We start from the raw sequence: 13,112 nt of genomic DNA on the forward strand, positions 1-13,112 counted from the left end.
TGGGCCCTGCTGGGCCTACAGAATTCGTCCCCTCGCCTCGTAATGGTTCTTTCCCAGTGCAATTTTGCAGATGACCTGATCAATTAAGTGACGCCAGTCGCTTTAAGAATACCGCGATTTTTGAACCCAGAAAACAGTATTTTAGCCTCGCTCTAATTTGTTGCCAGTTCATTGGAAGTGTATTCGACAAGTTAATCTTGTTTCCGACGATACGTGGAACGAATTCTAGATGGGACGGGAACGATGTGTACGTTTTGTCGATGGAGAAAGGACAATGCTCGGGTTCAACCTACACGGAGGTATAATATAGAGCTACCTGTAGCCACGGAGAATTGTCAAGTCTATCCGGATAAAGCACTGCAGCAGTTGTTCTTGTCTCTAAACCTGCATCGTTCAACCTAACTTCACCTGTTTCTGTTTTCATTCTATAGACTAACGGCATATTCCAATTAATCATTTTTTACACATTCCGACGTCTGAACAAAATTGTGACTAATGTATCGTTTGGGCCTATGAGTCTGATATGTCAGAATATGAAATCCGATTTTTGGGTCAGTCTTACAGCAAGAAAGAGAAAATGACATTTTTTCACAGAGAAACGAAATTGAGTCGATCATTTTTTTGTTTGAGAAACATGGAAAACTGGTTTACGGCTGTTGTTGAAAATCTATCAAAAAATGAATGTCGTACTTCCAAAGGTAAAACTGTTTTTCACGAAAACACTTCGAATCGTGTTTGTTATCAATGACAGGTTACAAAGTTTGAAGGTGAAAATTACATTCATTCAATTTCCAATGAAAAGTACGATTTCGAGTTTAGGCTTCGTCGTTTCCAACTTGTGACCTTCCAGACCATCATAACGAGCAGCGATAATCCCGATCATAATTCCGATTCCGAAGGATGAAAACATGTCAGAACGTCAGAAACTTGCCGATGAGTACGGAACAATGTACGAAACATTTGTTGAAGAAAGGGTGACATTTCGCCTCTCATTGGGCCTCATTGAGCAAACAAGACCGCGTAAAGTTTCGCGGAGAAAGTATAGGAGTGAGGTTCAAATTCTTCTAACTCTGTTATCCTTATTGTCGCACGTGGCAAAGTCCCGTTGGAAACTGTGAGGCGATTACTACTTTGTTGTCAGAGGGGCTGGAAGGAAGCAAGGAGAGAGAGAGAGAGAGAGAGAGAGAGAGAGAGAGAGCGAGTGAGCGGGGGGGGAGAGAAGGAAAAATGGGAAGACGGGTGAGGTCACCGGTAAATATATTCCTCTGGGTTTACGAACTGAAGAGATAAAGAAATGCGGAAGGAAACAAAGTATCAGGATGGGCGGCAGCTCCGACAGCTATAAGGACTTTGTTGCGTGCAGGAGCGGAAAATTGTAATATACACGGATAGACTGAAAAAATTGCGTGTTTCGCACATTGCCATGAGAGATGTTAGGATGTTACAGCGGTTGGACGTGAAAAGTATTAACGTTTTGCCATTTGGAAGATTGGTAATCGGGACGATCAGATGTAAACTGTAATAGAATTAAGGGGGTAGACAACCTTTGAAATTTGCAAATACAATTTTGGGATGATTACATATTTAGAGAGGTTGAGCGTTCGAAAATTCTTAAAATTGACAAAATGGCAGCCAAATGTGTAAAGGCGTACGGAAGTTCGTTGGTAGCCGTCTCCAGATATCAAAATCCACGTACGTCAAACGCAAAAAGGGGCTTAACAATCCCGTTCTGTATACAATTCCGAATAAAAACACTACAACAAATTTTCATTTGGCGCAGAAATAAAGAAACGGCACGAATTCCACGAATTTACTGTTGCAATTTCGTATAATCCGTGCCTTTTCTTTATTTCTGCGTCTAATGAAAATGCGTTGTAGTGTTTTTGGTCTGAATTGTGTATGGAATGAGGCTGTTAAGCTCGTTTTTTTTTTGCTTCTGAGATACGCGGATTCTGATATCTGGAGATATGTTCGTCAACGTCGAAATCGACCACCCTCTTAACCGGTTGATCATACCTCGCGACCGTTGGTGATTTCAGACAGTATTGCTGATTACGACGGTTTTATTGAGTGATTACCAGCTCGAAAGAATATCGCAGCCAGTGATGTTTACACTTATATATGAAATTGCAATAGATTGCCGATGGAGAGATAGCTAACCGTTTAAAATTTCCCTCGTCGATCGGTACTTCGTAACGTCGTCAGCGTTTCGTCTTTGCATTTTTGGCACGAACTAATAACGGTATAAAGGATTTGCCGATGGGACGGTATGGGCAATAGGTATTCAAATACCATTCTTCGAAACAGTCGCATCGCAAGAAACGGTGGAGTCGCGCTACTGCAGAAGGAGGTAAAGTGGGATGAAAATCTCTGTTTTTCGCCAGGGTTATGGGCAGTGACAATAGTCGGAGAAACGGTTCCAGCCCTCTCCATTCGCAGAATGATCGCTTTTATTATACCTCTGACGTCTGCCGGACGATCATCGAGACTCCGTTCGCCCATTGCATTACCTCGGCCAAATTTCAGCCCCCGGCGAGTCAGGGGGATGAAAACACAGCCCGAAGTCACCTTTGCGCTACTTCGTTCGAGGGCATTTTCGATGGGCCAGTGATTCGAGTCCTCGTGTATACCTACCCGAAAGTTTTAAAGCCCTTGAACGAAATTCGAATTCCTCGGACGCATTTTGGAAGACACGTGATCTCAAAGTTCACGGACGTAAACTGACTCTGGGGACGTGTACGACGACTAAGATTATATGTAGTCACGTGGAGTGGAAAATAATCTCTTTCCAGCCCACCAACGCAACTGCGTATAGCTCCTCGATCCTTTTCTGGCAAAAAACTGAGAAAAATCGAATTAATCCAAGTTTTTTCGCCGTATCATAAAATTATACTGGTGGGTGAATAAATCAAAAAAAAAAGTCGAAGGTCAATATGGTGGCAATGACTTTGGTCCATTTTTTCAATTCCAATACGGCTAACGTTGCGTTGGGTGAAGAGAAAAAATAAACGAAAATGGGCGTGTGGAATGATGTTGGCACTTTCTAGAAAAGTCTCTGCTGTAAAGTGTTGTGTGTGGCCGTATTAGCTGCTACGTTTCCTTGGAGGTTGTTTTCATTAGAAAAAGAGAGAAACAAAAAGAAAGATAACGTAGTGCTGAAGTTGACTAGCCGGCAACGTTGAAGGAGTAAGTTACAATAGGTTTTCGATAGGACCTAGTCAAAGATATAACGGTCACGACATATCGGCCAGCCAATCAGTGAAACCGACAGTCTGGCAGTTACGTCACTCTTCGTTCGAACGAGACGTAATTGGCTCGGAACAATAGCTTGCTTTTACTCGAAAACCAAAGGATGCCAAAATTCTTTGTTGTTTGGTATTATAATGGAGTTGATTAATGATCACAAACAATCTTGGACCATGACATCCGATCTGAAGCCGATTACATGTCTGCACGATAACTAGATTTTTTTTTCGCTCAGCCATCTTCTGGTTCCAGATGTCGAATCGAGGAAATTTTTTTTTCTTCCCGGATTACGCTTTTCCGTTTTCTCTCACCGGTTTATGATCCTTGTTATTATGATTATTATTTGTTTTTTTTTCAACCAAACTGCCGAAACTTTTATAGCTTTTATGTAGGGGTTGATGTATAGAGATAGACGACGTTGAAGGGTGGTCGGATAGATATAGCTACGATTCGGGGAGAATTATTAGCCAAGGAAAAGTTGACTCCAGAAGTTGTTATTTCTTACTCAACTACGGGGATGGTGAGAATCGGTAAATTCGTGAAAGATGTTCATAGTTCGGTGAAAATTACTATCTCGGAAAATCTTGTGACTCTGATGACCGATAGAAATAAGAAGATAGGTATTCGGGTTCAAACTCTGTGCGAAGTTTAGCTGAAATACTGGTAATCGTTCATGTTCAATTTTGGATCCTGTTGAGCATCTTCGATAAAGTGCTCGTGCATGATCGTAATTGTTAACTCGAATCGCAACGATATTTGGTCAGAGCTTCTCTCTTCGCGGTAGATTAAATTAACGCGCATAGCAGTGATTAAAATACACGCCAAATAAAATCAGTTGAACTTGCGGAGTTGAACTTAAATTGGAACAATCCATCCCTCCTAACAATCAAGATATGCCTCGCTTGACATGAACATATTCGACAACATAGCTGTTTAATTCATGGTGAAACGGAAACATGCATGGGGTCGACACAACACGACTAAAGGTCAACTGTACGTATATCCGATCAATCCATGACCTGTATTCGTCTTGGTCGTGCTTAGATACGTGTAAAAGGCGTTGGCACGGTCAAGGAACACCTTTAGATGATCCATTGAGACTGTCGCTAAGTAATTACAACGGATTGAAGATTTGAAAACGCGAGGTGAGTACGAGAGCAGCATCAGCCCGTCGGCCAGCCGGCAGCCATCTTGTTTACGACCACTGACGCGATGCCGGCCCTTTTCCACGGGGCTGCGTTCGTTTACCTCATTTTGACAAATGAGCGTATGTAACCCGTATAATTGGTTAATCCTAAATTGCCTTACGGCATACCTTGGGGAATAGAAATTCTCACGTATGGTAGGTTTTACTGCGAATGGCATAGGGATGTTTCGGTTGGACTGGTTCAATTCCTAGAAATTATATTAGTCGAAGTGCATTACGTGTATAATTGTTTTGTTTCAGAGCTGAGTGAATCCGTTTGCAACGTCGTTCGTCTTTTGACAAAGGCTTCTCGAGATTAAAAAAAATATATATATATTTTATACGAACAATTACAGGAATTAAGGTGATTACGTTTTGAAGTTTCCACATTTGTTTCGAAGTTTGTTTTCAATTTGAAACTCCTAATTTTCTACAATCCTCGACCTGGTTTTCATTTATTAATTTAGTCTTTCATCGTCGTGCAGTTATTACGTATATTTCACAAATTGCATGCGACATGATTATCTAAAACAGAACTCGGAATCGAAAAATTTGGACCAGATGTTCAGGCCTTTTCGTCCATTTCCTAAACACTTACAATAGGCAACACGAGATCCATTTTTCCGGTTTATAGAATTCGTCGTTTTTATTTATTTTCCGTGTTTCATTATCCTTTGCCTTGCATATGAAAAAAAACTTGACAACACATCCCTGATACATGCGTAATGGTGAATCTAATTTCCTCCAATTTCCAACGGGAAATGAAGCCCGGCTTCTCAAAAGTGTATTTACAGCCACAACCCATTCCCTAATTGGTAGTAAACACCTTTGACTCACTCGAGAAAGAAAATTTTGCACATATGAACGTAAATATTATATATATAGCCTGAATATACGTGCATCGGCAAAACATTTTATCGGAATAACGAGACTGGGCGAAGGATAGGGAGATACAGAGAAAAGGGGTTGGAGGGTGAGGAACGAGGGCAATCATATTTATCGTACATTTTCCACCCTGTACCCAAACAAATCATCTTTCTTCGGTCTGCAGATTTGTGTATACGTGTATGTACGAGGTACGCGGTCGCTATCTGAAACTCTGAAACTCTGAAACCCGAAACCCTCCGCTTCTCTTTTCTATACTGTTGCAGCGCCGGGCAGGTTTTACAAGTAAATCGGAAATAATTTCATTCTTTCAAATTTTCTCTACCATTTCCCTTTCCTCACGTATCTCGAGCGTAAACAAACGAATACCGAAAACTCAATAGTTTTCGACAAAAGTTTCATAATCCCATAACTTCAGAAGCGACTTCCTTTGACTATCACTTACAGTTTGACTTTTGTTATATCATCATTATCGCGCTCACAGCAACGTTGATGAAGAGTTTTTCAATGGAACGAAAAGAAAAAAAAAATCAAACTTAAACCGCAAATTGAATTAACAAAAGTCAGAATTAAAATAATTTATGCCAATCGGAGAGTATCGTTCTTGAAGATTACGAATATGTAAAATGTATGTAACTCGTTTGTATTATGTACACTTATCACTGCTGTATACAAGTTCAGTGAACCGTAAATATAAACACTTGTAGACACAGTTCTCTGCAACATAATTGTCACACGGTATGAGAACACAGTTTTTCTGACCATCCACCGAGTTTTCTTACGCACTTGAGTACAACTCATTCACGAGATTAAAAAATATGGAAAACGAAACCATCCATTTGTATTTGCATTCGGACGTTTTCTGACCTTCCAATAACGAGAGGTCCGCTAATGTGCCGTGTGGAATTAGATCGCATCAAATGGCACGTAGTTAGTTGTTACCCTAAAACAGTAGCGAAGTTTCACGATGGAAATAAGCCGAGCGGTCGACGAATCTCAAGAATCTTCAACACGACGATACCTACGACGTTTGAGAAGTTTGAATCGTTAGTGCTTCTGTTACGTGCTTGAAAACGTACCGCTTCGCGAATAGGTGGATGCGTATCTACTGCACCTCGTGTCAATTCTAAGGCGAGTCGCTCTTTCTCACAACCTCTCACTCTCTCTATCTCTTTCTCTTGACTCAGTCACTGCAGACAAGCTTCAACGCACACTTGACGCAGAAAGTTCTGCAGACCGGATTGCTGCTACGTGGCTTGCTCAGTCGCACATCCATATTGCCGACAACGACGATGGCGAAGCAGCAAAGTGCGCTACCGAGTACATCCCTTAATCGCTTGTACATGTAAGACTTAAGTAACACTCTGCCCGTGCTTTTGCACCCTGATGTTTTTGTCTCCTATCAGGTTATATTTTCCCGCTTTTTATCCTCCTGTCATTGACTTCTTTCCGTCACTCGATACGTAGGCTCTTTACTTTAAACTTGAAGCCGACACAATTCAGAGTTATAATGCCGTATAATTCACGAGTTACTCGAACTGCGTGCAAAAACTTTGAAAGGAAATCAATGTTCTACGGTAAACCGCTACAAAGCGACTACCATACTACAGTATCCAATCGCGCGTATTGAAGTACTGGGTTATTCTTTACGAGGTTTCGGATTCTACACACCCCATACAAAGTTCAACGACTTCGCTGATTGAATAAGCTGTATTAATAGTTAACCTTGGTAACTTATAACGAAAGCTGGTTATACGGTCAGCTAAATGTCTTACTCCGCGCTATAGTGTACAGGTGGCCTTACACACTTCATAGATAAGCACAACAACTCAAATTGAAACTTAGGAAGGAAATTCATTCTGTGGCGGCGATAAGTTGTACGATAGTTGTTCCACGATTGTTTGCTCTTTGATGAACTTGAAGAACTTATCGTGCGGATATCGCACGAAGAAGAGGGTATACTAAAAGTTCACACACGGTATAGTAACAGTTGGATTTGCCGTCGCGGTATGAGGGTCAGTTTTACACTGTTCAGACTGCAAAACTATATGCTACAGTTATATAGTAACCATTGCGATAAAGAATCGGAACAATCGTCACAATGTGACGGTAAATCGGTCTGTTGCCGTACTGAACGCGAATCTTAATGCACCCTTTTCTCCGTGCAGCATCGAATTTCTGGATATTCCTTTCACGCTCTGGCAAATTCATCCTCCATTCTTGTTACCGAAAAACTAGAAAAGATTATACTCACTGGTACAGGTGCCTTCGTCGACTTCTCGCGCGTGGTCCAGAAGAGTCGTGATCACGCACTGAAGACCCTCCGAGCAACTTCCAGAGAAACCGAAGAGGCCTCCGCATGGTTCACCCTCGACGCGAGCACAAACTCTGCAGCATCTGAAAGCAGGGGTAGATTGATAAGGGCTCCATGTTGGCGTGTGCAGAAATTTTCGGGTTATCGATGTCGGCGCCTCTCCCTACCCGCGAAACAGCCGGTGTGAAGGGTTGGAGTTGGGTCAAACGGGCAAAAATTGCTTAAACATTTACGACGCGTCGTGGTTCAGCTTCGCAATGTGCAATCGCGGTGTACACATTGAAAGAACAATTTTGATCGTGTGAAATTCAAATAGGGGAGGAAAGAAAATTCCTTTGTCAGAGAACTGGAGTGAATGTTCCCCCGGGAAATGGGATCCGATTGTAATCGTGATCAAGGAAAATCGAACAGAGAATATTACGCTATGGAAAAAGCCGCGACTGATTGTGAATAAAAATAAGGGCAGTTCTATTCAGGTGGTATTATCGTGTTTCACAACTGCGTCCGATATGTAACATTTGTGATCGTAGATGCTTATTACGCAGCTTCTGTAAATTTCGGTTCACTGATCGGTCTTTTGAACCCCGGCCTTTGACGAGCCATGATTTATCGCATCAAATTTTTTAAGGGTAATACTCCGATCCACTTTACCCGATACTTTGATCTCTGGACTCTAACGTTCATTTTCAGGGTTAGCGGATCAGTCCTGTCAAACAATATAATAAATATTGAATTTTCGGAAATGGCACGTCAGCGTTTTTCTTCTTTTTTGGTTATCACATTCTTATCCTTTCTTTATCTAGCCATTTTTTCTCATTCGTACGTGCCGTCAGGACTAATCCGGAAACAGGCACTGGCTGCCTCTCGGGAAGAGTATAATAATCCGCATCTTCCAGACGGAAAAGTAAGCTGCATGATTTATCGTAGCAAAGGATTAATGCGATTCTCAAGTACATTTAAAGGTCGAGGGAACATTTTTCACTCCGATCCAGCGACCGTGGACGTTGGCTGCGGCACTGTGAGCCGTCGCGTCGCGTCTTATTTGTGATCCTGCAGGGTCCCAGTGCCGAAGTGTCCTTGGTGAGAAATTGGAATTCTACGTCACCGTACAAACCCTTGAGTTTTTGTCAATCCGGAATGCAATTTATACGGTTAAACAGCCGTCAATATCCTTCACAAGAAATGCAAAGAACCATTCTACTTTTGGAGATGCGAAATGCTCCTGTTACCGAGAATTTTTAAAACCTTATGAATTTCTTGAACCAGTCTATGTTGGGGAAAAGGACCTTCAACTGCTGAAATAAAAGCGAAAATAAGCGGCAAAGAGACCGAGAGATCACCGGCTGAAGATAAGCCAAACAACAGTCTGCACTTGTCTGTTTGTTCTCGACCCGCGTGTTTTTTTACGGCTTCTCGTGCGGTATGCATATGCTGCAGTGGGCCGAGGGGTTACGAGGCATGCACTTGTGAGTTGGCGAGTCTGTGTTAAGAGAAGGGTAACGCACTTGCAAGGATCCCAGGTGAGGCCCCCTGGGCAATCCTCTTCCGTTAGCGAGTCGCATTCCAGCGGCGAACAGACGCAGGACAAGGCTCTCGCGACCGCAACTGACAGGACGACAATACCGCCGAGTAAAACGAGGGGGACTCTCATATTTTCGAGGCCTTCAACGCAGTTCGCGAACTCGTTACGGTTTAGCGAAGTGAGTAACACTATCCAAGGCTCAGAGCGAGACTAACGCTGGACTGGCTTCATATCATCCCACCGCTGCCACCATTAACCATCGTTCAACGATCGGCCAAACGTCTCGCACCCCAGTCACTGGCAGCACTCCGTTACATCGACGAATCTTATCCAATTTAACGGAAGGCGTACGGGCACGGAGAACCGCATCACAAATCACAAACCACTATCCGATATCAACACTTCAACTTGCACTCATCCCCACAATCCATATTCGATTTTATATTATAAGAAGTTGCAGAGACGATTGGAGCCGCGGTTTTATCGGCTAAGTATATTCTGCGCAATTTATTATCACCGTCAACTGTGTTCGAACGTCACGAATAGAGCCACCGGCGTTCACGATTTTCCAGAAGTTAATTACTCCTTGAACGCACAACAGCGAAAGGAATGCATCATCGATCAATCACGAGCACTATTTCGACACAAGGAGTTTATTTCCAGACGGCGCAGGGAAGCGAGATTCCTTGTCGTTTGCTGCAGTCGGGATTTGGCCGTGTTACCGCGTTTCTCGACGAAAATCGAACGCTCGAACACTCGAACATGCGACGCGAAGTGTCTGCCACACACTGACGGTAAAAGCGTCGTGGAGAGCGAGCGTCAGAAAGGACTGCTCGCCTTGCGTCGGCGCCGTGCTTTCTCGAGCGCGAGACTTCACGTTTATGGATGATTTTTCTTCCCTAGATATTACGAGCCACAGTCTCATCCTAATGTGTGTATTGATCGTTATTGGACGGATTATGTAGCTACACGAAAAGTGATTCTTTTTGTTCAACGAAGCGGCGGGACTCAATTTACGACCGAGAGCTCTCTCGCCAGCTGCTGACGCCGCCCGTGTTTATACCGATCCTGTGTCATCTCCCCTTTTTCTTCTTCTGCCTTCCGTTTTTCTCCACAGCTCACAGGTATCCTTGTTTGGTGTGTGAATGAAGGCTAGGATAAAAATGAGGAAATACACTCATCTATGGTTCGCACACAATGGCAGACCGGGCGAAAGTGAGAGGTTATGGCTGACAGCGTCAACCTCGGGACTTTGCGGCCTCGGTTCTATCCGCCGGAAGATAAATCACCGAAAATTCCAAGTTCAATCTTATCCTTGTCGGTGGCACGACGAAAAAAGGTAAGGATAATGTATATCACCGCGATAGAACGAGCGTAATGAGAGTAAAACGAGTTCTCTGTCCACTGGGACTTCCTTATGCGGTTTTAGCACGGCGCTAATTTCCTTCCACGATTGAACGGGCAGATTATACTTCGGTGTCCTGCAGTTGCTTGGCACCCTGCGGCAATGGCTGGCCGGCTGCTTTGGTAAGTGTGGTCAAAGTGTGACGTCACGAGCTAATTTATGCACGGTCAGCGGGGGCGGTAACGTTCCTCCAGAAACACAACCGAATAATTAATGCCTGGTTAGCACCGGAACAAATGTTATACATTGTACGTTAGACGGCGAAAGGGAGCGAGGAGTGAGGCGCGGCTTTCATCCACCCTGTCAGTGGCAACTTCTCGCAACCCTTCGTCGCGATGTTGAACTGTTGCGGTCATAACTTTTCTTTTTATACATTTTCAACTCGGGAGTAAAATGGTTACCCTTTTGTTCTTGATTTTTGAGTTAACTCTGAATAGCTAGGGTATTGGTGCGGAAAGATTTGTAAATACCCGTCATTATGCAGATGAAAAATACTACAAGTTTCATCTTGTGAGTTTAAAAATTTTGGAAATACTCGATAATATTATTGTTCAACTCTGCACCGATTCTACTTGAAACGACGGTTTCAAAAAAATATTATTCACACGATAGCTTTGAACCCGTCCGGACGATTTTGACAGTTAAAATAGAATGGTTCGTGTCGGAACTAGACCCTGTGAGCGATCAATTCAAGATATACTTAAGTTCGATAAAATTACGGAAATCGTACAGAGTAAAGAGAATACCGTGACGGTATTAGAGGTTTCAGTTCCGACGATAACGAGTGTGTGGAACATGAAAATGCCTATTTTTCACGTAATGGACATCATAATGGCGTAGAGGGTGCAGATCGAGAATTTCATTCACATGCTGAAGGTATTGCAACTTGATAAATTATAGACCATTTTTTTTTTAAACTCAAAATGAAGACAAATTTAATATCTTTCAGCCGTATTGACGTTGGTCATTTTTAAATCTTCCTGTGTCAATAGCAGCTGCTTAAAGTTTATTGAAAAGTCAAGAACAAATATTTAATTTAACATCTTTGCAATAATATCGAGTATGAGAAACAAATGGCAGTATAAAATTGACTGCCTGATAAAATAAAATCTGTCTTACAATTAGTGACTTGTAATTAGTAGAAAAATAGTGTTCTGAATAAAATGGGTCATCGCACAGTAAATTCGAGCTAATATACTAAGTTTATAACTTTTATCACAGCATTATTATTTTTTAAGAGATGTTCGTAGCTTAAGAATGTAGGAAAAACGACTTTCCCGTCATAAAATTAATAAGAAGTACCGATCTTTGGCCAACGAAGCCTCCTTAAGTGATCCCACAGGCTTGCGTGTTGTACAAACTGGGGCCAGCAGGCGTAAGCATTCCTAATTTTTTTCTTTGGAAAAACCAGCTTTCCCACCGGTTCTACGGGGTGTTATAAATGACGGAATACATCGGGGAGCGGTTATCCTTCTCTGCGCGTTTATTTTATGGTCGGGTAAATTTTCAACCCGTAAAAGAAAGAGAGCCTGGCGAGACTCTACCAAGGAAGATTAATTGTCTTTCGAAGAGCGAAGACGTACAGTCGCGATTTCACAGTTTAAACTCTGCATACATCATTGCTGCTGTAGGTTATGGGTTCAGCTCAGGGTTGAATAAATCTCTAACACATATCACATACCCAGCTACGTCTTCTTCTCTCTTCGCGTAGAAAGTATCCTTTTCATTTGAATTTTCATACCTCAGCCTAGTTTGACAATTTTCGCTACTTCAAAACGCGCGATACGTTATCGGCGACGACTCTGTCTACGGATAATTACACGCATGTCGATATCCGGCCACGTTTCGATCACGTGTGAGTGTAATTGGACACACAGCTCGATAAGCAAACACTTCAAAGCGAGGTGATCCGTGTCAGTGTCGGTATAGGTCTGCCAAGAGTTTTTGGGATCCGCAGATCCGGAGATACGAGGATTGAGAGGGACGCGTATACGCTCCTTTATCCGTCATGTATGTTGTAAGCCCCGTGTCTAACCGAACCGTTGCTATTTTCCGGGGATTATCGAGGCCTAAGCGCGTAGACTTTGCTCCGCGTTTAACAAGAAGTTGAATAATTAACCCCGATAACTACCGGCAGCATGGGAATATCACACATCTCCCCGCCCCGTGTAATTAACAGCCGGGTGTAATTTTTATGTCAATCGGTCCTGATAAGCTGAAATTGACATTTCATCCTTATCGAAAATTATTTCCAGTTTCTAATTATGGGAATGCGGTGCAGTACACGCGTGTATTGAATTTCTTGACATTGTGAATCGATTCTGATCGATACCGATGTATATATTTCTTAAATGAACTGACGGCTAAGCACATTAATCTAGATTTAAATAGACTCTCGTTGAATTGAATTTCGTTCTTTTTTTAAAACTTACTGCCTTGTTTCATACTTTGAAATATGGATACAACACCAGCTGCAAAGAATATAAGAGATAGAAAAAAAAACTCTTCGGATCGTCTGCAGCAGATACTGATAAGTAATAAATATTGCGGATAC

At 42.4% G+C, this 13,112-nt stretch overlaps 1 protein-coding gene across 2 annotated transcripts in view; it reads right to left on the reverse strand.

The window, feature by feature from the left end:
- Window positions 1-9,928, reverse strand: part of LOC107223388 (kielin/chordin-like protein) — a 183,110-nt gene extending 173,182 nt beyond the window's left edge. For both annotated transcript variants that reach the window (XM_046733462.1, XM_046733461.1), the window contains exons 1-2: window positions 9,137-9,928; window positions 7,572-7,714 (exon numbers count right to left, since the gene is read on the reverse strand). In XM_046733462.1, coding sequence (XP_046589418.1) covers window positions 7,572-7,714; window positions 9,137-9,282 — 289 coding nt within the window. In that variant the 5' untranslated portion in view covers window positions 9,283-9,928. The remainder of the gene's footprint in view (window positions 1-7,571; window positions 7,715-9,136) is intronic.
- Window positions 9,929-13,112: the final 3,184 nt, after the last annotated feature.

This window comes from Neodiprion lecontei, chromosome 3 (genome assembly GCF_021901455.1).
Source record: "Neodiprion lecontei isolate iyNeoLeco1 chromosome 3, iyNeoLeco1.1, whole genome shotgun sequence".
Taxonomy (NCBI): Eukaryota; Metazoa; Arthropoda; class Insecta; order Hymenoptera; family Diprionidae; genus Neodiprion; species Neodiprion lecontei.